This window comes from Mesoplodon mirus, assembly GCF_964341445.2.
Source record: "Mesoplodon mirus genome assembly, chromosome: 1".
Classification (NCBI taxonomy): Eukaryota; Metazoa; Chordata; class Mammalia; order Artiodactyla; family Ziphiidae; genus Mesoplodon; species Mesoplodon mirus.
In genome coordinates this window covers 222,120,448-222,147,242 of record NC_138976.1, presented here as the reverse complement: position 1 = coordinate 222,147,242, position 26,795 = coordinate 222,120,448, and the positions used below count along the sequence as shown (strand labels likewise).

The window sequence follows — 26,795 nt, the reverse complement described above, 5'->3', positions numbered from 1 at the left end:
GGTCCCTTAAGGGTTACCTAGCCAAACCCCATATTCAGTGCATGAATTGTAATTGTTAATAGGATTTTACACCTTGTTCATAGCTACATGTCCTTCTAAAAATGGATAAGAACAATATTTTTATTCCTGTCTCTTTGAAAAACTAAATTTATGAGTCTCCTTTATGAGTCACAGATGTATCTTCATAATTTATTCCTGAGTATTCCAGAGTAGCATTATGTATTTAAATAGAACCTTGAATTTGAAGTTTAGACACTTAAACTGTCATTTACTAATTGGATAAGACTAATAAAGTTATTTAACCTCTCAGTAGGAGTATTCATCAGCAATAAAAGGAGACATATTACTTCCTGAGGCTGTTCTGAAATTTAAACAAGGTCACGTGTGTGAAAGTTCTTCTTTGACTTAGACAATATAAACGGTCATTACTATTTCTTATCCTTGTAGTCCTTAGTTGTTATTTACACACAGTATCAGTATCAAAAGGTGAGATGTATTTAATCGCTTCTGGGAACTATTCTTAGAAAACAGTTTAACAGTTGAGCAGAAGTCTTTAACATAAGCCAAATCTAATGTCTTTGTTGTGATTGTTGTTGCTATTGAAGTTTCCTGTTATTTAGAGACAACTTTTCAGCAGAAATCTGGCACATATATTATGTTATGACCTTAGGCATGTTCACCATGGATTTTCAAAGTTTGAATGTTGTTTTGGAATTAAGAAATAAACACACGCGCGCGCGTGCGCGAATATCCATATGTATACAAACACCACCATAATACAGCTACGGATGTTACAAGTTCCAGGATTAGGAAGTCAGATTTGTAGACCAAAGGGTTATTAACCCTTCTGCCTTTCCTCTCTCCCCCGTTGCTGTTACCTCTGTTCCTGAGGCCCAGGTTGGAATCGGGTTCAAATTTCTGAGGAAGTTTTGCATTGGGTGTTTCCATTCTCTCTCTCTCTCTCTCTCTCTCACGGTGGCAGGACTCACACAGCTTTCCCCCATACTTCAAAAGAAAGGACTTTCATTCTCCTTGTAACTGTCTTCTATGAAGGGGACGCAGACCTTTTTTTGATCCACTTTGGCAGCATGATCAGTTGATTTTCAGTCAAAGGCTGGTGTTTACATAAGATATGACTTAATTTTTAATTGAGCTTATATAAGTTCATCAGGAAAAATATTAGTCTTCCACTCTGAGGTTGGTTTTAATTTTGAGTTTTTGCTCTCCTATGTAGAATAATTCTCTTCAATCTATAATTTCTTTCTAATCTTTCTAAATTAGGCATCAGGAACCATCAGCAGTTACTTTTGACATTTTATTTGCATATCACTTTTTAAGTGGATGACAAGAAACCTCTTTTGCTACGCTGAAAAACATGTTGACGCTTACAGGGAATCTAAAATACAAAAATTGTCCAAGTCAAGTCTTGGATCGCAGCTATATATTTAAAAGTTACTTTAATCCCAAACACAGATCCCCAGACACATGGCAACTCTGCAGATCTAACTCACAGCCTTTATAAGGAGTAATTCACTTGGATTGGCCCCAAGCCACATTATCTTAGTGAGTTTTGGGGACACAAACATCCTCCGTGTTTGGCATCTAAAGCTGACCTTCAAAGTTGCAGGCTGACTCTTTCAACATCCCTAATGCTGTTATTTCAGTTTAGAACTTTCGGGCAGTCAGAGTTCTGGTGCGTGGATAGACTACAAACATGAGTTTCCTTTTTGTACAATTGTCCAAGGCATTTTTACTGTGGCCTCAGTTCGTTGTGCTAATTGAAGAGAAGCACAGAGAAGCCTGCTGAATGAAACTAGAGATCAAACCAGACTTCACAGAAATCACTGTTTTCCACCTGTTCCTCCTGTTTCCCTGCCCATCTTTAATACGAGTTATTAAGGAGACAAGCATCTAGCATACCTATAAGCGTAAGTCCTCTCCCTCTCTAACAAGTCAGGTATAAAGCAGCAGGAAAGAGAGAGGAGTCAAAACAGTGTTGTGTTCAAGTTATGACATTTTCAAGCAGATGTCCCAGAAGTCACATTATTAGTGAATGTTGGCGTCCAGAGCAGTTTTCTTAGGGTGTGCAGTAGCTCAGCAAGGAGTTTGGGGCTCTACTTTTGTACTTGATCTTCAGGACTTGTTTACACTATATACCACCATCATGTAAGATTCTTTTCATCAAAAGCTTGGCAAGCCAGCTAATGTGATAACTAGCCTATAGTTTCCCGGTGACTTTTTCAGTTAAAAAAAAAAAAGAAAAGGGCTTCCCTGGTGCCGCAGTGGTTGAGAGTCCGCCTGCTGATGCAGGGGACACGGGTTCGTACCCCGGTCCGGGAGGATCCCACATGCCGCGGAGCGGCTGGGCCTGTGAGCCATGGCCGCTGAGCCTGCGCATCCAGAGCCTGTGCTCCGCAACGGGAGGGGCCACAACAGTGAGAGGCCCACGTACCGCAAAAAAAAAAAAAAAAAAAAAAGAAAAGAAGCCATCTTGTGAAGTAACAGATACGTGATAACCCTGAGGCTCAGAGTAATGGAATTTAGGTCAAAAATATTTTTGCATATTTGCAGCTTTGTTGGCATTAAAACATTGAGGCAGTATTTGTTTGGTTTCATGTTATGGTATATCTGTTGAAGGAAGAGTTACATTTTCTTTCGGTCACTCTTGCTACATCCTATACTAAGTCACTGGGCCTTACTTCATAATTTGGGAATCATTGGTATCTTATTGCTGGGCAATTCAGGCCATGTAATGACACCTTAGAGAATATAGCTGCTAATCTAGCTATTCTAAACAACTAGCAATTAAAGATAGAGAAGAAGTGAGTGAATTTAATTATTTTACTTTTTACTCTGAATTCTGCAGTTTGGCATAAGGGGGCTTGTTACTTAATACTAATTGTAAATTTTTTTAATCAAGTTATTTATTTCGAAGGCTTTTATGGTTTCACTGTTTTGTTTCCTACAGGACGGCAATGATTCAGATGAATTCATGTGAATGGAGAAAAGGACCTTTTAAAGATGTGAATTTAGGGACAATTGCAGAAGTTTTGATTTCATCTGTGTTCTGAGTCATAAACAACAGCCAACCAAAATAATATTCTACAAATATTACCAACTTTGGAGTTAAAAAAAAATTGTTCCCTTTTCTGCTTTCAGAAAAGGAGCAGATAAATACACACACACACACACGTATACAATATAGTTGGGCTTAAAGACAGCATATAACTTTAGGAAAGTGAAAACATTTTTGCCAGAGCAGGTACTGGTACCTCATGAAGGTTGGCGGCCCTTGTTCTTGGAATGTTCCCCTCACCCCCGATTTCCTGATTAGAAAAAAAAAAAAGCATGGGTTTTGAAGGTGACAGTGATATTTTCAGAAGGTTGCTGGCTTCAATGGTCATGTCCCATTGTGCCACCTGAGTCTGTTAGCAGAGCTGCCCTCAGCTCTCAGCTTGTCCAAGCTTCCACGTGCTACATCCTTCCTTTTCCCATTGAGAGCCTCCATCCAGGTACCATCAGGCTTAAATAAATCATCGGTGTTAATCAAGGTTGGGCCTTACGGCGATTTTTACCTGAGCACCAAGTAACCCCAGCTGCGTATATTAAACTTCAGGCTCCAGAGTCATTTCTCAGCCCTGAGGGGAGAAATAGGAAGGGATGCTCTGTGAATCATTTTGACGATGGAGGTTATCTGATTTTTGTCTTGGGATGTAGCATAAAGCACAAGTCTACTTGGCAGTTATGGTTTTAGAAAGGATTAAGCATTTCACTAGCCAGCCAAGTCGTTTATTTACCTTGCAACAATATTTATTTTGAGTTAGAACCCCAGAGTTCAGGTTTCTCAATCGTAGACTCAGTAACTTATTATGTAGCAGTCCTACCCATCTGCACCACCTGCCCTCCAGGATGATTCTGAATAGAAGATATATTTTTATCACAGCCTGCAAGGCAACCCGTGTCGGGGGGAAGGAGAAGGCACAAAGCCGCAGGTCAGAAGGCACGCAGATGCGCATTTTAACCACACGCAGAGTCTGCAGCTGTATGCTAACCCAGCAAAAATACCTCCTCCAACAGATATTCCACCTGTAACAGCACTTTGGAGTGGCGGGTAAAACCACAAGACTTCAGGGGTTTCTGTTTATCCCAAGTTGGTGTATGGGGTTGAACTGGAAGATTTCCTGAGACATAACTCGGCCAGATTGTGAGAAGGGGTGTGGGAGATGACTCCAGAAATCTGTGATTGTGTGTGTATATATGTCCAATCATTACTCAGCCTGGAGTTCTATGAGTTGGAAATGTAATAATAAAGACTCGTTTTTTTTTATTTGGGAGGATACTGATATATAAATTCTTAGAATTAGCTTGTTATTTCCTTCCCCAAACTAGTTTTGAGGGTGATCGGGCTGTGAAGACCTCATCTATTATATAGGCTTATACTGGTAGGTTCTACGGGGTAATCTTCCTGCCTCAGCGATAAATGTGTCTCTCCCCCAGATGCCCACTGGGTCAGAGTGGATGACTTTTCTCAGACACACTGTGGATTGAGTGTAAATTAGTAACTGTACTTCTTCAGTTAGGTGGCCCTCCTGCCTGGTTACTGTAGGCAAACTGCTGCAAATGTCTAGAATGGGGAGCCTTCGCTTCTAACATCGCCTTTGTCACCTCAGCTCTCTCTGCTGCTTAAGAAGGACTCCTCTCTACCGCACATTTTAACGTATACAGGGAGAGCTTCTGAAGAATACATCCGTTTTTACTCTAGTGTGAGAGATCCTGGGGTCCACGTCGTACACATGTCCTAACTCTCAGCTGACACTGGTTTCAAATGTCAAGGCCTCTCTTCTGAATCCCCGGCGCTCAAACCTTTCTAGCTGCTCTGTGGTGGTCTCCTCCTACCTCTGCCTGTGCGATGGGTAGGTTTTTCTCCCCAGCTCCCGTGGTCCCAGAGGAAGCATCGTCCTTTTCTTTTGAGGACATTGGTTCAGTGCCAACAGGTCAAACTGTTGGCACTGAAGTCATCTCATTTCTTGCTGTTGGCATGTTTCCTCAACTTTCTGTAGGAAAATTCCAAATTGTTGGCAATTTTATGAGCTGTGTCCTTGATCAAATCATGCATAAAGAGGACTTCTCTTTCCAGCTCTGCCTTCAGTTTTCCCCACTCTGATCTGCGTGCGGGTGAGGTTCACATTATCCTTTAATTTACTATACAGACTCTGTTGTATTCCTGTAGCTTGAGAATTTATTTCTTATCCACCTTTGTTGACCTAGGGTCATGATCTTTGAGCAAGGGAAGTTTGTCACAGTGCTTGTGGAACAGACTAGGATGTTTACCAAAACACAGAAGGTTTTGACCTTAGCAAAGTAGGCACTAAGCTGTAGTTGAACCCCTTCAGTATCTCTTTGTTGTGCTGGGGGTTTTGGGGGGGTTTTTTTGCGGTACGCGGGCCTCTCACTGTCGTGGCCTCTCCCGTTAAGGAGCACAGGCTCCGGACGCGCAGGCTCAGCGGCCATGGCTCACGGGGCCAGCCGCTCCGCAGCATGTGGGATCTTCCCGGACCGGGGCACAAACCCACGTCCCCTGCATCGGCAGGCAGACTCTTAACCACTGTGCCACCAGGGAAGCCCTGTTGTGCTGTTTTTAACATTTTCTGAAGCCCAGATTTTGGTGAACCTTTTAACTCTTCAGTGCCATTGGTTTCCCCCACTTGGGAACGAAGGTATGAGCTACACATACAGCAAGATTAGAGAAGGAGGGTTCAGCTCTAGCCTCTTGCTTAAGAGCAAAGCTCCTGGGCTTCCTTGGTGGCGCAGTGGTTGAGAGTCCACCTGCCGATGCAGGGGACATGGGTTCGTGCCCCGGTCCGGGAAGATCCCACATGCCGCCGAGCGGCTGGGCCCGTGAGCCATGGCCGCTGAGCCTGTGTGTCCGGAGCCTGTGCTCCACAACGGGAGAGGCCACAGCAGTGAGAGGCCCGCGTACCGCAAAAAAAAAAAAAAAAAAAAGAGCAAAGCTCCTCTTCCCACATTGGCGTCTGTCAGAGACGGGAAACTCTCGTCTTCCAAGCTGGAAGAGGTTATGGGAAAAACTGAGCAGGATGGAGAAATGGAACACTTCCCAGTTTTTCCCGAGCTGTGGTATTGAAGCCGCTTTTCTCTGATTTGAAGTACAGCATTGTGAATAATAAATCCCATACTCAGAATGATCATAGTAGAGTTGAGTGGGCAACCTTTGGATTTTAAAGTAGACTGTGAAAATATCCAGCTGTGCTCAGAAGTGTAAAATTGGAAACTTAAATTACAAGCTAAATGTCCATCTTGACCCATCTAACTCCAGCAAGTATGTGACAGCTGGGAAATGAGGACGGCACGGCTGGTGCTTCAGCAGGCTCACGTTCAAGTTGGGCTTCGTGAGAGCTCTTCTCTGCCACGTGCATGTGGGCCCAGCACAGGGCAAGAGACTCGTGTGCGTTACATCATTTCACAAACGACATGCATGGTGCCACCCACGTATTCATCATGTTCTGGATGAGTGATACGTAAAATAGAATAAAAGCTGATAGTTTGAGAAGAAACAAGTGTGTGGGGGGGATTTCACTTTTACTTTTCCCCTCCATGACGCAGTCTCACTGACGGGATGTGTAATGATTTCAGGCAAGTAGGGAGAAGGAGGTTCTCGGCTACCTGAGATGGTGCCCTTGGAGCAGTCAGTTTTGCCCTTTAACAGGAAGAAGAGAGCAAATTACAGTAAAGGGAAGGTGGCTCAAGAGTTCCAGGAAGAGAACTGAAGAACTCAGAGCCTGAGGGCCGTGATCTTTGAGCCCTAGAACTTGAAGTCTACAACTCATTCCCTGCCCCCCTAGAGTTCTCAGGGGTCTGCCTGAGACCCTGACCCGGGAATGAGGTGCAAATCATGTAGACTTGCTGGAATGGTATCACTGATGAATGTCGTATCTCTGGGCCAGCGTTCTGTTTATAGAGTCACCCCTTCTGTGACAGTGCTTATTCTAATGTGACCCAGTATGTTGGCAGGAGGTATCAGGATAGAAGGAACCACAGAAACAGTCAGGCTTTGCTCCCAGCTGTAAAAAGCATGTTTGACTTCTTAAATGTTTATTAGAGGATGCTGGGTTCTGTTTGTCATTAGTCAAGGCAATACCTGTGCCCTTTTGGTTTTAACTGCCTTAGCGACTAGAATCCTGGGGTTTAAGGTTTTGAGTAAATCAACCTATCTGGGGAATGTAGGTTGAAACCAGACTTTTCATATAGAAAAATGTAGAGATCCATGTGTATTCTTGGTGGACTCAGGAGTACACTGAAAATACAAATAGCTATCTAATGCCCTGTGTTAACCATGGCTTACCATTAGAATATACATACCTCCATTTTCTCACAGTTGATTGCTTTGTTTTGTCTTGCTGATTTCATGGTGTCAATTACTGGAGGAACACCAAGCTCTCCACCTTAGTAGTTATGACTGCAGTTCTGTACTGTGCCAGATGAAATAAGAAACAGGTCTCTGTGTTGGCATGCGCCAGTGGGCTCTGACTAGGCATTTTCTGCTTTTGTTGACAGCCAAGGAACAGAGGCCGGGGAAATGGACGCTCACCCTAGAATCCCATGTAGCTTTTGCTGGTACCCAACCCTGGTGAGTGGGTGTCAGTGTTTAAGGCTAAAAAGAAAAGGAATTCTCCAAAGTCAGTATGGTTTTTCAATCCCACATCAACCCCATCCTGTAACCACTGCATTAAAAATATAAGATTAATGGCCTGACATTTCACATCCTGCCTAGATGAAGGCTTAGCCGCCTGCGTTTGCTGGTATTTTGGTTTCTGCCTCAGCAGTTTGCCTTGTAGAGAGAAGGTCAACATTTGCTTATGATTTCTGGGATATGCTTATGAGAACGGGATCTTCCAGGTGTTGAGGGCTATCCTGTGGATCTTGAAACGTTTTAGCTCTTAGTCAGATTCAGAGTCAACAGGTTAAAATGGCAGACTGAGAAATGTAAAGAGAAAAATACAGTTCGAGGCAATGGCCTTTTATCTGTCTCAGCCTTGCCAGAGTTATCTTCAGTTGTGAAGCCCCTCGCTTCGTTACATTAATCCCTTCAAAACTCTGAAATTTTTGTTCTTTGGTTAACGTACTCTGCACCCAATGAGGCTTACATAACTTATTTCCAAACTAGAATTGCTTTAAGAAGAGTCTTAGGAAAAGGATGGAAGGTCTGCAATAGTCAAGGCTTACATTGAGTCACAGGAAAAGCTGTACTGGTGCCTAGAGTTGGAAAATGTTTCCTTTTTCAATAAGAAGGGAGAGGGCAACCTGTGTCCCTGCCCGCCTCCCGCCCCCCGCCCCTTGGCGAGGCCCTTCGGGGTCCTGCTCCTGCCGTGGCAGAAAGCGTTCTGCTGCCGTGTTTAAGTCCAGTGATCGATTAGGACTTTATTGTCATTAAGACCTTCATGAACAGGACGATACACTGATTACCAGGACTCTTTTTCTCCCTCACATCTGTCCAGACAACTGCTCGTATATCAGGGGTTAAAGAGGATAAAGGAAACCCACAAACCTTCCCTCACTTCAGCATGTCGACTCCTCCCTCCAAGCACCAGTCAACTCCGCTGGATCTCCGGGGACTCTGAGTTGGGAAGAATGTTTAAACTATTTCCCTTTATATGATCAGAAATTCAGAATTTAAAAGGTAGAAAAGGGCACAGGTATTTTAAGGGCCGTGAAACTACTCTGGGTGATACTCTGATGGTGGGTACGTGTCACTATACGTTTGTCCAAACTCATAGAATGTCCAACACCTAGTGAACTCAGCTGCGAACTGTGGACGCTGGGTGATAATGACGCGTCATTTAGGTCCATCAGCTGTAATGGACGTACCGTTCATGAGGGATGTTGGTGGGGAGGCTGTGTGCACGTGAGGGGGGCAGGGGGTACGTGGGATCTCTGTACCTTCCACGCAATTTTGCAGTGAACCTAAAACTGCTCTAAAAAATAAAGTCTACTTAAAAGAAAATATGGGTAGAGTGATAAATGTTCCCAGTTCCCCTTCTCGGAGGCTACCAGTAGTACCAGTTTTTTATTAAAGGCAGAATGTCTAGATCTGGACTCAGCTGAGCTCGGGGATTCGGCCTGCTGCTCAGCCCGGATGTACCAGCGGCTCAGCGAAGGGGGAGTATGGGGGGACTGCTCTATGCTTCTGCCTCGTGGGGCATTTAATCCAAGAGAAAATGCCCAGCCTCTTCCCAGAGTCACCCCTCGCTGGGGCTTAGGGGAACCTCAGGAGTTCAGAAATGGAGAGGAACGAGAGGACGAGGGGTGTCTTGGTGTCCCCATCCTCAAAACCACCTCTGTCTGGACACGGAGGTACAGGACGGGTTCTCTCAGTAAACTCCCGAGTTCCAGTTAAAATCTGAGCGCAGTGGAGAACGAACAAAGGAAAAGAAGAAAACTGCTTACTTTCATCTCGGTTTGTGCTTGGGGGTGGAGAGGGGGTGGGAACAGCACTGGCCTCAGGCAACTCGGGACGTCAGCACCCCAGCCCCGCTTCGGTTCTGTCTCCCGCCCCCAGCTTGCTCCCTTAGCCACCCTGCATCCCAGCGCCTCTTCTTACTATGGCAGAAAGGACGGGAGAGAAGATCTAGCGTGGGTGAGGGTATGCCCATAGCATGAAGGAACGGGAGCCGTACACCATTTTCACCCTCGATTTTACCTTTAGGAGTGTGCATTTTAGGATGTAACTCAGCTCCTTTACTATGTGACTTAACGACAAGTCACTTGTCCCCTCTGGGCCTCCTGTTGCCCACTGGAGAAAGGAATAGGACTAGCGGAAGGATTATACATCCCAGTGTTACGGGGGTGCAGGCCGGTGATGGGAATGAGGGCCGGTGAGGCGAGGTGGGCAAGTGTGTGCGCACGTGTGGGTCGCTCTTCTAAAGGGGGCAGCTGCCGCCGAGCTCCAGCTGCGAATTGCTCCAGGGAAATCAAGTTCCATAAGACAAGCCAATGAATAACATTCCTTGAAGGAGCTGAACTTGACGGGAAAAAGAAGAGCGTTTTAATTTCACCTTCCACAATGGTCTGCTTTGCCTACCCTTGGATGACATCTTGGATGAATAGGTCAGATTCCATGACTTTCTGACCGCTTCCCAGGATAGGAACAGTTACATTTTTAAATTACAGTTTCCGTTTATGTATTAAAAATTCCAGTCTTCTATAGCGTGGATAAACAACAAGGTCCTACTGTATAGCACAGGGAACTATGTTCGATATCCTGTGATAAACCATAATGGAAAAGAATAGGAAAAAGAAAATATGTATGTATAACTGAGTCGCCTTGCTGAACAGCAGTAATTAACACAACATTGTAATTCAACTATATTTTATTTTTTTATTTTTATTTTTATTTATTTTTTATTTTTTCGGTGCGTGGGCCTCTCACTGTTGTGGCCTCTCCCGTTGCGGAGCACAGGCTCCGGACGCGCAGGCTCAGTGGCCATGGCTCACGGGCCCAGCCACTCCGCGGCACGTGGGATCCTCCCGGACCGGGGCACGAACCCGTGTCCCCCGCATCGGCAGGCGGACTCTTAACCATTGTGCCACCAGGGAAGCCCCAACTATATTTTAATTAAAAATAAGTTAAAAAAAATTCCAGTATCATTTAAATCCAAACTTTAACCACAAATAGGATTCCAAACTTCAACCCACCTTCTAGTTCAGGTCTGATTCTTCACTCCGCCTCTTCCAGCTCTCCCTGGGCTCCCCTTGCCCCCCAGCAGCTGGCTCCTCTAGGGGTGGGGCAGAGGCTAGAAAGGTAGGTTTAAGGAGGGTTACCACTTGGTCCTCCTTTACAAGACCCAATGGGAGGGGTCCTTTGGGACAAGCACTATTGTAATCTGGCTGTTGGTGTGTCTTGCAGGTAGGATGTGGATACACTCAACTACTTACTGCTCTCAGTTTTGAGACTTCACAAATATCTGATAGCAAATAACATTACAAATCTGGTTTTTAAGTCAACTCTCCAAATGTGTATATGGTAGCTCAGAATCATTCAGCACTGCCAGATCCAATCAGACCTGTCCATGGGCTGTCCGTCGCCCATAGGCTATCAGTGTGAGGGCTCTGGGTTAGAAGAGTTCTAAGGTCTCTTCCAGTCCTCATCATCTGTGAATTTATGCTTTTCCTAGATTTAGTAAGAACCACTGGAAGTCCTCCAGGCTTTTCCCCTTATAGGAAGGGTCCCTCCCCCCTAGGAATTCTGGGTGGCAGAGGCCTCCTGGAAATGTTTTATCCTGAGTAGACACCTCCAGCATTCTGAAGAAGCAGGAGATGAAGGGAAGGACCAGAAGGTGGCAGGAGAGAACAGCATGAGTCAGGTGCCCCTCTGAGCCCATATTGCATTCCTGCAGTTGGATGGGAGATTGACACAGGACCTCGGGGACCCCTCCAGCGCCAAGAACCTTGAAACACATCAGGAAAAGAGATGCTTCTGTTGGTGGGGGTGGGGTCTCAGAGCTCTTGGCCATTGACATCTCAGAAATGCGGGGTAGAAGGTGCCCGAACCTTCTAAACCAATGCCATGTATCGATCTAACAAGAAGCTGGGGGAATTCCCTGGTGGTCCAATAGCTAAGACTCCACACTTCCACAGCAGGGGACGCGGGTTCGATCCCTGTTTGAGATGCCGCATGCCACGTGGTGCAGCCAAAAAAAAGTTGTCAAAACATAAGGCTTATATTTGAAAACAAATCTCTCTTGTTTCAGAATCAGCCCCTTGCTTTCCTTCCCGGGCATAATGCGCAAGTTGCACTGAATCATGGAATTTCATAGAACCATAGCCCGTGGAGGTTGGAAGGGACCTGAAAGATTATTTAAACCGATCGTACTCTTCTGTGTCCTTTCCAACCACCCATAACAGAGCTCCTCCACTCTCTGCGTGAATGCATCCAGAGACGGGAAGCTCGTGAATTTTTAAAGCCATTTGACTATTAGAAAGTTACTTGATTGAGCCGAAGTCAGCCTCACAGTAACTTCTACACATCGTTCTGTCTTCTGCAGCTACCCTGGGCAAGTTGAATTCCTCTTCCATGTAACAGCCTTGAAAGGTTTGATGACAGCTGTCAACTGCCACCTGTGATTCCTCCTAAACTCCCATTAGCAGGAAAAGCAGGCATCTGAGGACAGATAATGGCACCTCATATGACCTGAGTCAAGTCCCCTCCTCCCAGGGAAATAGCAACTCCCCAACTGTGCAGGGTTCCTGGCCATGACCCCAGTGGCTCGCACAGAGCAGGGTAAAGACCATTCTCCACGCCTAGCCTAGATCACCTGACTATTTGACTTACATTATCAGCTAAGTCCCCTAAGTCTTTTCCACACATCATGTTGATTAGACTATTGGAATTTTGGGGGAGTTTTTTGGACCAGAGAACTTTAGATTTATTCCTTTCAATTTTTGTTTGTTTGTTTGTTTTTTACTGTAAAATGTAACAAACACTCAAAAAAATGCATGGAAAGATATATTCATTTTCAAGGATAATAATACTATAAATACTGTGTTCCATTGCCCAAGCTAAGAAATTAGAACCCCTGTAGCCCCCCACAGACCCTTAGTTCCTGTCCCTAGTCACATCCCTTCCTTCCCTCTCAACTCTCCTAGCTTCTGTGATTATCATTCCCTTGCTTTTCTTTGTGGTTTTTATCCCCTACACGCATTTCCCAAAACAATACACTGTTAAGTTCTGCCTATTTTGAACTTTATATAAAGGGAATCTTATTGTGATTTTTTTCTATGACTTGCTTCTTTCACTCAATAGTATGTGTTTAATTAATCTTCCCTATTAAAGATATCTTGTTAGAGTTAATTCGGGCTTTAATTATCTCCTCTAACCCTTTATAAATATTATCTACATATTTGTAAGCATTCCTTCTATATCATCATCCAAAAAATTTTGGGCAATGTTGAATGGGTAAATCTCAGGATAGTACCTTCAGCAAACTTCTAGAAACATCCCTTCTGACTGAGATTAATGGATTATTTAGCACTCTTTGGGCACAGTCACCCAGTAACTGATTCTCCTAGTTTTACTTGAATTCAGACGATATTTTCCTGCTTGCTCACATGATTATCAAAAAACACCTTGCTACTATATATAAAATAGATAAACAACAAGGACCTACTATATAGCACAGGGAACTATATTCTGGAAAAGAATCTAAAAAAGAATATATATATATGTATAGCTGAATCACTTTGCTCTACACCTGAAACTAACACAACATTGTAAATCAACTATATTTTAGTATTAAAACCCCCCGCACAAAACCTTGCTTGAAATCCAGATAAAGTATATTTATGGCATTTTCCTGATTTACCGGTCCAGCAGACTTGTCAAAATGAGGCTTGGAGAACGTGTATTGGCTCCAAGTAATTGCTCTACTGTGTTTTCTTCTTGTTTGTTTGTTTTGTTTTTGCGGTACGCGGGCCTCTCACTGCTGCGGCCTCTCCCGTTGCGGAGCACAGGCTCCAGACGCGCAGGCTCAGCGGCCATGGCTCACGGGCCCAGCCGCTCCGCGGCATGTGGGATCCTCCCGGACCAGGGCACGAACCCGCATCCCCTGCATTGGCAGGCGGACTCCCAACCACTGCGCCACCAGGGAAGCCCCTCTACTGTGTTTTAAAGAGCATAAAGCAGCCTTTTGGTTTCCATGATTTTGTCGGAGATTGAGCCTATAGTTGTGGGAAATCGCCTTCAACCTTTGAAAAATCAGAACTATGTTTTCTGACCTGTTGCTTTCCGTGATTTCTCAAAGTTCTCAAACAGCCTTGAGAGCTGTTTGAGTCCAAGTCCCCCCCTTCACAAGTTTTTAATACCTGGAGTGTCCTTGATCTGGACCAGGAAGTTAGGACTTGGAGAGAATCAGAGGCAACTAATCCCCTAAGACAAGGAAGGCATTTTACTGCAGAGATGGGAAGAGGACAAAGCTCTTAAAGATCGGCTTCCAGAAAGTGGTAGGTGAAGTAATTTTAAGAAATTGGCAATAGGCGCGGTATTAAGAATTTGAGAGCGGAAGGCCAAGGTTGAGATAGTCCCTGGAGTAATGAAAAGCGTGCTATTACTGGAAAAGGGATCAGATTGCCGAAGAAGTGGCAGAGTTAGAATGATTTCGTAGTCGGTCCATTTAGCATGGAATGATAACTTTCTCCACCAGCCAACTCCCAGCCAAGGAACAGGACAGGAGAGAGAAGACAGGACAGTCTGGGGCAGAGGGGTAAATTGAGAAGAGTTGAGGCCATTGGCGTGGGCAGCATCCAAAGGGCTGAGGGGCTCCAGCCCTCAGGGGAAGGAAATCAGACGACATGAAAGTGGAGTGGGCGGGGGAGACGGGACAGGTGATGTGACTGGGGGTCTGCGGAGAGGGGAGTGGGTTATGGTTATGATAGGAAAGGGAAGCCACCGAGCGTGAGGCCTGGAGGATGGACACAGAGTAGGGTGATGATGTGGCCTGGGGAAGGGGTGCTGCGTGCTGCTGAAGACGGACCCAGGGGGTGATGTCAGGGTGGGAGTAGGCTCAGGGGGGGCATCCCCAGGCAGGCGAGCACCCCGCACCAGGTCAGGGTGCCAGAGCCACTGGAGTTGAAAGTGCCAGAAACAGATGAACTTCAAAGGAGGAGCAGGGGATGGTGATGCGTTCGTGGCCTGGAGGTCTCAGCAGGGGACGAGGCAGAGTCCCCTACGTGGCCATGGAGTGAGATGGCAGTGGGAGATGACCCCATGGGACAGGGGAGAGCCCCTTTGGCTAAGGAGGAGGGTGAAGGAGGGAAAGGGTTTGAGAGTGAACGAAAATTCGCGGTGACAAAGCTGGAAGGTCGGGGCATCGTGACGTCAGTTCCAGGAGTCAGCCTTTCAGGAGGGGGCCGGAGGCCGGTTGCTGAGTTGCAGGATGTAGCAGGGGAGCTGGTGGATGGTTTTTCAAAGAGAGCCCTGTGGATAATAGGGATGAAGGCACCAAGAGTTGGGAGGCCTGAGACTCCCCTGGTGGTCCAGTGGTTAACGCTTTGCCTTCCAATACAGGGGGTGTGCGTTCGATCCCTGGTCGGGGAGCTAAGATCCCTCATGGCCAAAAAACCAAACATAAGAAACAATATTGTAATAAATTCAATAAAGACTTTAAAAATGGTCCACATCAAAAAAAAAACTTTCGCCTGCCAATGCAGGGGACACGGGTTCATGCCCCGGTCCGGGAGGATCCCACGTGCCGCGGAGTGGCTGGGCCCGTGAGCCATGGCCGCTGAGCCTGCATGTCCAGAGCCTGTGCTCCGCAACGGGAGAGGCCACAACAGTGAGAGGCCTGCGTACTGTAAAAAAAAAAACAAAAACAAACAAACAAAAAACTTTAAAAAAGAGTTGGCAGGCCTCTGTGAGGGCCAGGAGTGACCTTGCTGAAACCTCAAACTACCCTATGGGGTAGTTCATGAATACAATCTCCCTTTTAGAGATGCGAAGGCCAGGGTAGATGTGAACAAAAACAATGGGCGCCCTGCACCCAGGGCCTGCCTGTGTCTTTATTCAATTTCACGACCAAAGAGCACCTGCCCCAGTGGGAGGAGGTCATTACCAGGGCAGGTCACCCATTCAGGACAGTTCCTGCCAGCTTTCCCAGGGCAGACAAAATGACTAAGACCTTTAAAAGCATGGATGGGCTACCAAATTCAAATAGAAACCAGCACACAAATACATGTTCAACTACCGTGTACAAATGTAATAGTAGTCTGCCATCCTTACGCTTAGATTTAGCATAGAAACATTTCACTTCAAACTTCTAAGTTAGCAATGCGCATTGATTATTGAGAAATTGTACTCATTTGTAAACTATTTGAGTTAGTCAAAGCCAAAGAGCCGCTGAACCATCCCTGAATTAAGGTTGAGCTCCAGAGTCGTGAGTATTCCTGGCAAGACACCCAGTCTCACTGACTTTTTTTTTTTTTTTTTTGCGGTACTTGGGCCTCTCACCGTTGTGGCCTCTCCTATTGCGGAGCACAGGCTCCGGACGCGCAGGCTCAGTGGCCATGGCTCACGGGCCCAGCCGCTCCACGGCATGTGGGATCTTCCCAGACCGGGCCACGAACCTGTGTCCCCTGCATCGGCAGGCGGACTCTCAACCACTGCGCCACCAGGGAAGCCCTCACTGACTTTTGTCTCATCAGAGGCCACCACTAATCCCAATTGTCTTTCATCAGTCATTGCCAAAGGTCAGAACTGACCACCAAAGTCCAGGGCGTTTATGAGCAATAAGCCAGCCCTATCCCCATCCATGCTTTATTTTTTAATTTATTTTTTGCTTTTTTTTTTTAATCTCTTGCTTTATTTTTCTCCACAGCACTTATCACCATCTGCCATACTATCTATTTTTTGTATCTGTTTCTTGGGCCCCAGCCCACATAGGCTCCATAAGGGCAGGGGTTTTTGTTAACTCTGTACCCCAATATCTAGAATAGTGCCTGACTCAGAGTGGGCATGCAATGCATATTTGCTGAATGAATGACACTTCCCAAAGTGAAGTTTAAAAACAGCTTCCAAATTTTATAGCAAATCCAAATATATATTTAATGGGTTTATGTTTAATTAAATACATTTTACTGCATTTAGGAAATTTCCTGCATGTCCAGTTGTTAGGGCTCTGCGCTTCCACTGCAGGGGGCATGGGTTCAATCCTTGGTTGGGGAACTAAGATCCCATAAGCCACGTGGCATGGCCAAAAAAAAAAATTTTATTGCATTTAATGTAAGATGGGCTGGAGCTTCCAAAAAAGGTAACAGGGACTTGGATGGTTTTTAAGTGGCCTTGTTCATGAAGCTGGGAAGTACCTTAGAGATCAGCCAGAACAGAGATATGCCCTGATTTGATTATCCAGGGCAGAGGCTGGACTGAATCAGGGTCCTAGGCCTGTACTCTTTCTGTAGCCCACCCCAACTCCCAAAGTGGGTTGAGGATGTGGTGAGTGTCTTAGCGGGCTTGCCATGAAACCAATGATGCTTAATGTGTAGGGTCACCTCCCTTGCACAGACCCCCTTCCAAGGTCTGTGTCTAATTTTGTATTTGTAATGTTATGCACCTTTTCCTAAAGAGGGCCTCCTGGCAAATGGTATCAGCTTCAGGCTGCCCCAAACTGGGAGCTACCCAGTCGTAGGCACAAACAGAATGGCCTACCCTCACCCTCCCTGCCACCCCATACACACATCCATACATGACTGACCTGCTTCCCAGGCCCACCAGGCCCCAAACTTGGAGAACAAGACAAGATTCCCAACCAGGGCTTAGGAAGGACCTGCAAGGATCTGATTGGAGAGGTTGAAAATGGGCCTGTTTTGGGGGAGAAATCCCTCCTCTTCCTGGCGGCGGGGGGTGGGGGTGGGTGGGGGGGTGGGGGTGGGTGGGGGGGTGGGTGGGGGGTGGGGGTGGGTGGGGGGGGTGGGGGGTGGGGGTGGGTGGGGGGGGTGGGGGGGGGTGGGTGGGGGGGTGGGTGGGGGGTGGGTGGGGTGGGTGACGACCTTTGGCCTTGCTGGAGAGATCCAGGAAGGGGCAGGACCTGACTAGGGCTGGGATTGAGACAGGAGGGAAGTGGGCAGGGCACAACCTTCAAAGAGTGACATATGAATAAACTGTTGAGAACCAAATAGGCACAAGGTGGCAGAAGATTCGACTTCCAGTAGACCTTGAGCCTCATTATACGCTATGGTAACATATTAGCATATGCTAAGTGACACACCCAAGGGCGCTGGGACAATTCCAAGGTCTACCATAAAAGGCCAAAAAGTGGGCGGCGGCCCAATTCCTGGAAATTCCTATCCCTTCTTCAAGGTAGTTGGAATAATCCTCCCACTCATTAGCCTATGAAATTACCCAGCCCAGAAAAACTAACCACCCTGGGCTTCCCTGGTGGCGCAGTGGTTGAGAGTCCACCTGCCGTTTCGGGGGACAAGGGTTCGTGCCCCGGTCTGGGAGGATCCCATGTGCTGCGGAGCGGCTGGGCCCGTGAGCCATGGCCGCTGGGCCTGCGCATCCGGAGCCTGTGCTCCGCAACGGGAGAGGCCACAACAGTGAGAGGCCCGCGTACCGCAAAAACAAAAACAAAAACAAAAAACTAACCACCCCATGTTTCAGGGCCTCTCTCACCTTCCAAGATGACCCACACTCTGTCTATGGAGCGTATATATCTCTCGATAAATTTACTTCTTATCACTTTACCTCTCAGTGAATTCCTTCTGCGACAAGACGTAAAGAACCTGAGCTTCATTAAGTCCTCAGACCAGGTGTGCAATTTCAGCTGGGAGATTGTGAGTTTGAGTCCCAGTCTGGGGTGTGCAGTTTCAGGATGGTGGGGAGAGAACAGGGTCCTGCCCAGGGTGCCTATTCCCTCCGTACACACCCCAAAAAAGGGTCTGGGAAGACCTGAGCCTAAAGCTCCCATGAAGGACAAAGTGGAAACCTGGGCCCGGAGAGCGTGTGCACGGCTCTGGCTCCACCCAGCTCCTGCTACTGCTCATCCTTCAGCCTCACTGGGCTCTTCTGCTGCCTTGGGCAAGGATGGAGACTGGGCCTCCAGCATCAGCACCGTCTGGCCCTTCTTGATTCTCAATTGACAGAGAGGGTTAGGTGTCCTTCCTTACCCAGCTGAAGCTCAGCCTTTGAGCACCAAGTGTCTCCTGTCACCTCCGTAACCTCCCCAGCTGCTGCTCTCTCCTGGGGAAGAGCCCTGTCCCCTCCCTTCCTTTGACCTGGCCAACTCCTGCTTATCCTTGAAGACTTAGCTCAAATATCTCCAGGAAGCCATCTTTAGGCTGTCACCTGCTTTTTCTCTGTGTTCCCTGGTTCTTTGCAATGACCTGTATGTTTCCACTTCTCAAAGTAAATTGTAAGCAATTACTCGTTCCCAGAGAGTAAGGACTGTGTCTTTTATCTCTTATCTCCCAAGACATTTTGATGGCAGAAATCCTAAATAAGTGAGGAGGGTTGGCTATTTAAAGGCAACCGGGAATGGAGACAATTAGTTTGTAATTGACTACATTTGCTTCTCCAGTTGCAAAGAGAAGCTATTTCACCTGCAAGAAGAAATGCACATTGTTCCATTCTGGGAGACTTGTAGGCCGTGGAGTTTTGAAGACAGAAACGGGGGAATAAACTAAGCACCTCCTATATATAGTGCCAGATGTAGTGTTGTTTAATCCTTAAGGCCCCTTTGCTATTGTGCACATTAAACAGATGAGGAAACTGAGACCTTCAGAAGTCAAGTGGTTTGCTCAGCATCACCCAGCCTAGGCCTCATCTCCAGGCTGAGAAGTCTCATCATTACCCCTCCCGTCTCTCCTTGTGTGGATAGGATCAAGCTTGCTGCTGTCTGTCTTCAAAAACTCCACCTCCTGAAAATCTCCCAGAATGGAACAACCTGCATTTCTTCTTGCAGGTGAAGTCGCTTTTCTTCGCATTAAAATACCTTCTAAGGGGCTTCCCTGGTGGCGCAGTGGTTGAGAGTCCGCCTGCCGATGCAGGGGACACGGGTTCGTGCCCCGATCCCGGAAGATCCCACATGCCGCGGAGCGGCTGGGCCCGCGAGCCATGGCCGCGGAGCCTGTGTGTCCGGAGCCTGTGCTCCGCAACGGGAGAGGCCACAGCAGTGAGAGGCCCGCGTACAGAAAAAAAAAAAAAAAAAAATACCTTCTAAGGTATGACATTCCAAACATAAGGATCTTCTCTTATCTTCTATTTACGTCCTGACACTGTTGGATGTCTGAGCTTAGCTGATTTAGAGGGAGGGAAAGTGATTATACTTTCGCTTTCCAAAGAAGAACATAGGAATTTTTTTCTGTGTTTCTGAAGTTTGTTATAAGAGTATGGACACCTTACTTCAAAGAAGGGGAGAGAAGATAAGGGCGTAAGATTTTTGCTTTTATACGGTCATCTAGGTGTTTTGAAATTCTAATTAGTCCTAAAGGAGAGTGGAGAGACGTGGAGCATCCAGCCGGCACCCCCAGTCCTTGTCTTCAGCTGGTGAAAAGCTGAAGCTTACATATCTGGTATTGCATCTTTTGTGGTGTAAATGAATCATTCTACTGTTCTCTATACTTTTCCCAGGAAATACTCCCCCACTCCCCTGGGGGTCTAGAGTTTTACCACTGATCCAACTTAAGTTCTGAAAACAGTAGAGCTGGAATGGGAGTTCCTCAAACTTCTGGTCTCTAGGTCTCTGTTATGAGTCACAGGACTCCCAAATTCATTTGAAATCCATTCTTTGCCCAGGAAAGGTCTTTACTGCTGGTCTAACGTTTTGGGGAACATTTTTCTCCGTCCAAATGAATTAGATAAATGTTCGTGGGACATCTGACCTTGCCAGGCACTGCCTAAGGATTTGGGAAGTAGATGAAATTTCCCGAAGACACTCCTGAAGTTGACAAGTGACTAGATGAAAAAGCGCCCTGAGAGCCCAGAGGAGGGGGCAATTTAGTAGCCTGGGGCAGGGAAGTTTCCACAAGAAGGTGGCATTTGATCTGGGATTCAAAGGATCGCTTCAAACATACCAGGTTGTGGAGGAGTATTCTGGGCAGAGAGTCTGCCATAGAACCAAGGCCATAGGGGCAGCGGACCTTGCAATCAGATAATCCATGAGTTTCCTTGCTTTCAAGAATGATAAAATGTTTTTGGCTTATCTTGTATATTTCCTGTCTTGCATCTGTAACCCAACACTCTTTCAGGAACTCTGATTCCTGTTGGTGGAAAATGGTATTTAGAATTCATAATCTGCACACAGGAGGCACTCACTGCTACTGGCGGGTCACTGATCCTATACTTCAACAAAAACAATTTAAAATAAAGAAATAAGTAAATATAGCGTTAACTGCTCCCCCCCCCCCGCCCTCCACCAAAAAAAAAGTAAAGAGTGCTTGTGAGGCTCAACTCTCTGAAAAATTACATATGAAAGAGCCTGTATGTAGAAAATGATATGCAAATGTAAGGCGAGATTGTTTTTATTTTCAATTCCTTCTCCTAAACAGAATTTTTCTTGGCCCCATGCTATAGAAATATAGGAACAGGAGGATGGGGGAATTGTTCAGGCCTAAGAGAAGGCTCTATTCTTTTTTCGGCAACCACATACCACTGAATTTGCTGACCTGGGGATCCTGGCATCTGTGTCCTAGGGTGGAGCTGCCTGGACCAGCCCATCAGCCACTGGCAGGGAGAGAGACCTGGAGGGAGGAGAGGAAGCGGGGGTAGGGGGTGGGATCTTGTCTGAGTGATGAAGTATGTGAATCAGAGTTGGCCGGAACCAGGCATCAGCACTAGGTTGGCCATGCCATTGACGCAGCTGGACTGTGTGGCTCTAGCCCTGTGCCAACACCCCACGCCCCTAGGTACATTTTGGAGGGCATTTTGGGAAGCCGAGCAGCTGCCCACCTGACAAAAGTGCTCCACTGCTCCTCTGGGTCTGGGGGAATCCGAGGGCAGGCAGGTGAGTCTGAGCTGGCCTCTGTGGGACTCGAAGCACCCCCTGCCCCAGCACTGAATCTCAGCACTGTCCAAAGAGGTACATGGTTGGAACTTCTTGGACCCAATGGGGTACCTTGAAGAGAAAACTGGGGTGGCATGGCAGCCCAAGTGGGTGTGTGGAGGCCACAGCACCTGAGCAGGAGGCCAGGCCCTTGTCCAGTCCTGCTTCTTCCTGGCCTGGTCACTTATTCTGCTTCCCTGGGCCCCAGTTACTCTAGGTCTTGAATAGGGTCCAGAAACCTTTTGTAAAATCTCAGGTGACTCTGATGATCACACAGGTTAGAAACCATGAACTCATCCAAATGGTCAATAATCTTCTGACTTTGGTTTTTGGAATCTGTTCCTGCCTGATTTTTTGCTTTTCTCTGAACTGTGTTCATTTAATTTTTAAAAAATGTGTGTATATATATGTGTGTGTGTGTGTGTGTGTGTGTACACACATATATATACATATATACACACACACACACATATATACACACACACATATATATATACATACACACACACACACACACACATATATGGATGGATAGGAAGTGTTCATTCAAGGGGGGAAGAAAGGAAAACTGACATTTCTTGAGGAGAGAGTCTGTTCTGTGCTGGGTACTTTACCAACGTCATCTCTGTGTTGCCTGCCCAGAAGACAACTGTAGACTATAGACGTACTTTCAAGCAACTTGCCTTTCTCCATTTTCCTGACTCTGAAATGCAAGGGCTACTCCACTAGGGATCTCCTCACATTCTAAGAGGGGGAAATGAGAATGGGAACTCACATCTATTTTTTAGTCTTTTATTAACATTTATTTTTTTAAGCTAAAACAGTGTATAAAAGGAATATCTGTATGTGTTTTTTGTTTGTTTGCTTTTTGTTTTTTGCGGTACGCGGGCCTCTCACTGTTGTGGCCTCTCCCGTTGTGGAGCACAGGCTCCGGACGCGCAGGCTCAGCGGCCATGGCTCACGGGCCCAGCCGCTCCACGGCATGTGGGATCTTCCCGGACCGGGGCACGAACCCGTGTCTCCTGCATCGGCAGGCGGACTCTCAACCACTGCGCCACCAAGCCCCTGTATGTGTTTTTTAAGTCCATAATGAAAAATAGTGAGAGTTTACCTCTTGCCACATTCCAAAAATTGTCCCCCTACCCATCGCCCAGACAACCACTTTCACCCACTTCTTTTGGTAGTTATCCCTATAATATAAAATTTATATGCTAACACTGCATTTTTCTCAATGTATCAGTTTTAGGCATAGTGTACTTACTGACTTTTCTGTTATGATAATATGTGAAGTATTAGCTTTCTCATTGCCACCCCCACCTGTTGTCTCCCCATCCTCTCCATATGGTTGAATCACTATTTTTTTTTTAATTTTTAAAAATTAATTAATTAATTAATTTTATTTTGGGCTGTGTTGGGTCTTCATTGCTGCGTGCAGGCTTCTCATTGCGGTGGCTTCTCTTGTTGCGGAGCATGGGCTCTAGTCACTCGGGCTTCAGTAGTTGTGATGCATGGCTTATTTGCTCAGCAGCATGTGGGATCTTCCTGGACTAGGGCTCAAACCCATGTCCCCTGCATTGGCAGGAGGATTCTTAACCACTGTGCCACCAGGAAAGCCCTGCCATTTTTAAATTTTATATCTGTAATCAGGGTTTACATAATTAAGACTTATATAAATATGGTTTATGACAAAAGTCAAGAGGCACACTATGAATGCATTGTCTTTCCTGTATAGTTTTTCATTTTTCCTGGAGTTATTAATTGCTCTTCTTTTTATTTGCATAATTTTCTGTACTTCTTTTGAGGAGCTTCATCATGAAATCTACAATATCATTTTTGTTATCAAGTCTATGTTTTTTCTAGAGAGCTCCTTTTGAGAGTCCTTCATTCTCCTCCTAAGTCTGCTCTAGAGTATCCTCTGAGAATTCTCACCACTCCTCTGAGTTGCAACCCCATTTCTGGGAATCTGTGACTGTTTCTACTTGAGTTTATTTTTTTGTTTTTTTTTTTGGTACCTATTCTCCCATAGTTTCCCAAGACACTGTGGATGGAAATGAATTTTCTGAATCTTTGCATGTTTGGAAAACATTTCTCTTCTGCTCTCACACTTGGCTGATTGATTAACTGGGTACAGAAACAAAGACTGAAAATAATTTCATGTCATAATTTTAAGATACATTTGCTCAGGAGAAGTCTAATGCTATTCTTATTCCTTTGTGTGTAAGTTTTTCTTTGTTCTGTCTCTAGAAGCTTTTAAGTTCTTGGCTTTATGCTTGGTGTCCTGGAATGTTAGGATCAAAGACCTAGGTATGGGTCTTTCAGAATTCTTTGTTCTAGACTTTTGGCAGGTTCTTTTAATCCTGTGTCATGTACTCTTTAATTCTTGGAACATTTATTATATTTATTTGATAATTTCTTCTTCTTCATTTTCTCTCTCTTTCTGGAATTTGTTAGTCATTGAACCTCATGGGCTGATCTCCTGATTTTCTTATCTTTTCGTTCTTATTTCTTATTCCTGTGTTCTATTTTCTGGGAAATGTCCTCAGTCTTATCTTCTAACCCTTCAACTGTATGTTTTATTTTATCTGTTAATTTCCAAGAACTCTTTCTTGTTGAATGATTGTTCCTTTTTCATAGCACCTTGTTCTTGTTCCATGGCCTCTCATATTTCTGTGAACATATGAGATTGGTTGCCTGTTCATATTTAAGAATGAGGAACTGCAAAAGTTGATTGGAAGCTCTGTGTTGCTTATCACTTTAAAGTGACTGGGATGAGACTTTGCCATTTCTTTGGAAGACCACCCCCCCTTAATATTAGTATCTGAAAGTTTTTTCCTCGGGAACTATTCAGTTTCTCTAAAGAATCCTATTTTCCTGCCTGGAGAAAAGATGTGCATCAGTAGGTAAGGCAAGAGGAAGGGGCTCCGTGCCTGCTCCATAGTCAGACTTTCGACTGATACTTCCTTTTTAGCCCTGAATCTCACCCCCACTATTTGGTGCCTGGAGCCCCCAAGTCCATCACCTCTTCTGTTCTCTTTCTCCTAAGAATAAACCCTGCCTCCTGCCTAAGGAGTAAGAATCTGGTGCTAGTATTCTGAAGGTAGATAGGTTTCCTACTTATGTCCTCATTTTCCTCCCATGCCTCACCCTACCCTCCTCCCTTCCTGGTGCCTTCCCATTCCGAGCCTCTTCAGGGTCTACAGCATGGATTGGCTCTTTTCTCATAGATACCAGTCTCAACTCGCACATTTCTCCTCCTTGGTGCTAAAATCGTTACCACTCCTCCCAGCATTGACGCCTCCTCTTCTGCGAGATCCATTCAGTCTCCAAGTTCCACGGCTTCTTCCTCTCATCACTTCTCACACTCACCTGCTCTCCCCTTCTCTGCCTTCACTTCACCTCCACAGTCAGACCCCTGTTGTCTCGTGCCTGGTTCATGCCAACATCCTTCATCTCACAGTCTCTTTAAGCTCTTGTGTATTTCTCTCCTTCAATCAGTTCTGCATCCCGTGGCCACACAAAGCTGATCATCTCACTCCCCTCCGTTAAAGTGCAGACTTAGGATAAAATCTCACCTTGAGCATGAATCCTCAGCCTCCACTGCTCTCTTCAACCTCTCCCTCCTGGATCTTCTTCCCACTGCACACGCCCTCTCCAGCCATACTGAATTCCTCTGCTTAGCCATGCTCCCACTTAATGCCAAGCCCATGCCATGTTGCTTTTTTGCTTTCCTTTTTCTTTTCAAGAACTCCTACTTAGACCCTGCCAGTGTCAGCTTAGATGGCATTTCCTCTGGATAGGTTTTCCTGGCCCCAAGACTAGTAGCTGTTCCTCTATACATCCCTAGGGTAACGCCACTTGTCTTCATTAAGCTACCAGCTCCTCCTCCTGAGCAGGGACCATAGTTTGATGACTGTTGCTTCCCCAGTGCCTAGCCCAGTGCCTGACACGTAGTAGATACTCAATAAATACTTGTCAAACAAATGAATATATGAATAAATGATTGGATTCCCACGTTCAGATGCAGAAAGTGAGGTGGGAGAGGCCAAACGAATTATTCAAGGTCATCCAGCAGGGATCTGCACAGAGGTCCCTCTGGCTTCAGAGCCTATTGAATGATGGGCACGTCGTCCTTCAAGTGCACTTGCTTTCCTAGTCCCAGGCCTCTGACTCAGAGAGGTCAGCCTTGGTGGCCCCGGGGATTAGATTTCCAGGGCCCTCTGGGGTGGTTTACCGTCGGCACTGATCTCCAGCATCTCCTGCCTGGGTCTACCAAGGTCCTGCAGAGGTCCCTGCCAGCCAAGTGCCTGTGATAAAAGACAGCAGCCCCAGAGGGAGGCAGGTGGGGGCCTCCAATTCAGCTCCAGGCTCCTTGGACCCACCCTCCTTCCCCCTCCTCTCCTCATCCCCCTCAACGCTCATTTTCTCTGGCCCCGTACCCGGAGAAACTCAGATTGCGAGGATTTTCATGGGGGATGCAGTGGTGCCCTCACTAACTGCTCCCTTAACGAGCAGAGGAGTGAGTTCCATTTTGGCCCAATTCAGAGGACACTGCCCTCTGGGGATCAGTCCAGGCTGAAAGTTCAGATTATTTTGCAGCTTTTGAAGCAAACATCCACTCCAAAAACATGATGTCACCAAAGAAGGCTTGATTACCCTGTGGGGTGCTGGCAGCAAAGACACCCCTCTCCCATCTCCAGCAGGTCCTCCCTCAGGGGAGAGACAAGAACACTCATTTCAAAGCAGGAATGGTGTTTCTGAGGGGAGTTGGCCCGGTGTCTTGTGTGTGTGTGTGTGTGTGAGAGAGAGAGAGAGAGAGAGAGAGAGAGACCCAGAAACCAGAGATGGGAAACAAAGCCTATGCAGGAGTTCTGAAAGGCTTTGATGAACTATCTCTGCAGCTCTAAGCACAGCTAGTTCAGGAAGCTTCCCTCTAGTCCAGCTCAGCCTAGGGTCTTTACTATTGACCTGGAAAGTGAAGGGGGCTCCAGCTAATATTTCTTCTGCTCCCCTAATGCCTTCCTCTTTGAGAGGCCAGCACTGAGCCCCGGGAATCTGCAAGGCAAACATGAACCCCTCACGTCCACACGTTTTCCCTTCCTCCCTTGCTTCGTTCACTCCTTTTCCTTTTGCTTCTATTCTTTCCTCATTCTGCATGTTCCTCTTTTTCCTTTTTCCTTTCCTCTGCTTCCTCTTCTCATCTTCTTTTCACGTTAAGCTAATAACATCTAACCTTTATTTATCCATGATGAG

General features: G+C 46.2%; 1 protein-coding gene across 1 annotated transcript in view; it reads left to right on the top strand.

Moving 5' to 3' along the window:
- CCDC25 (coiled-coil domain containing 25) overlaps positions 1-4,325 on the top strand; it is a 39,097-nt gene extending 34,772 nt beyond the window's left edge. Inside the window, exon 9 of the mRNA XM_082616813.1 lies at positions 2,969-4,325. Coding sequence (XP_082472939.1) covers positions 2,969-2,998 — 30 coding nt within the window. The 3' untranslated portion in view covers positions 2,999-4,325. The remainder of the gene's footprint in view (positions 1-2,968) is intronic.
- The last annotated feature ends 22,470 nt before the right edge of the window (positions 4,326-26,795 follow it).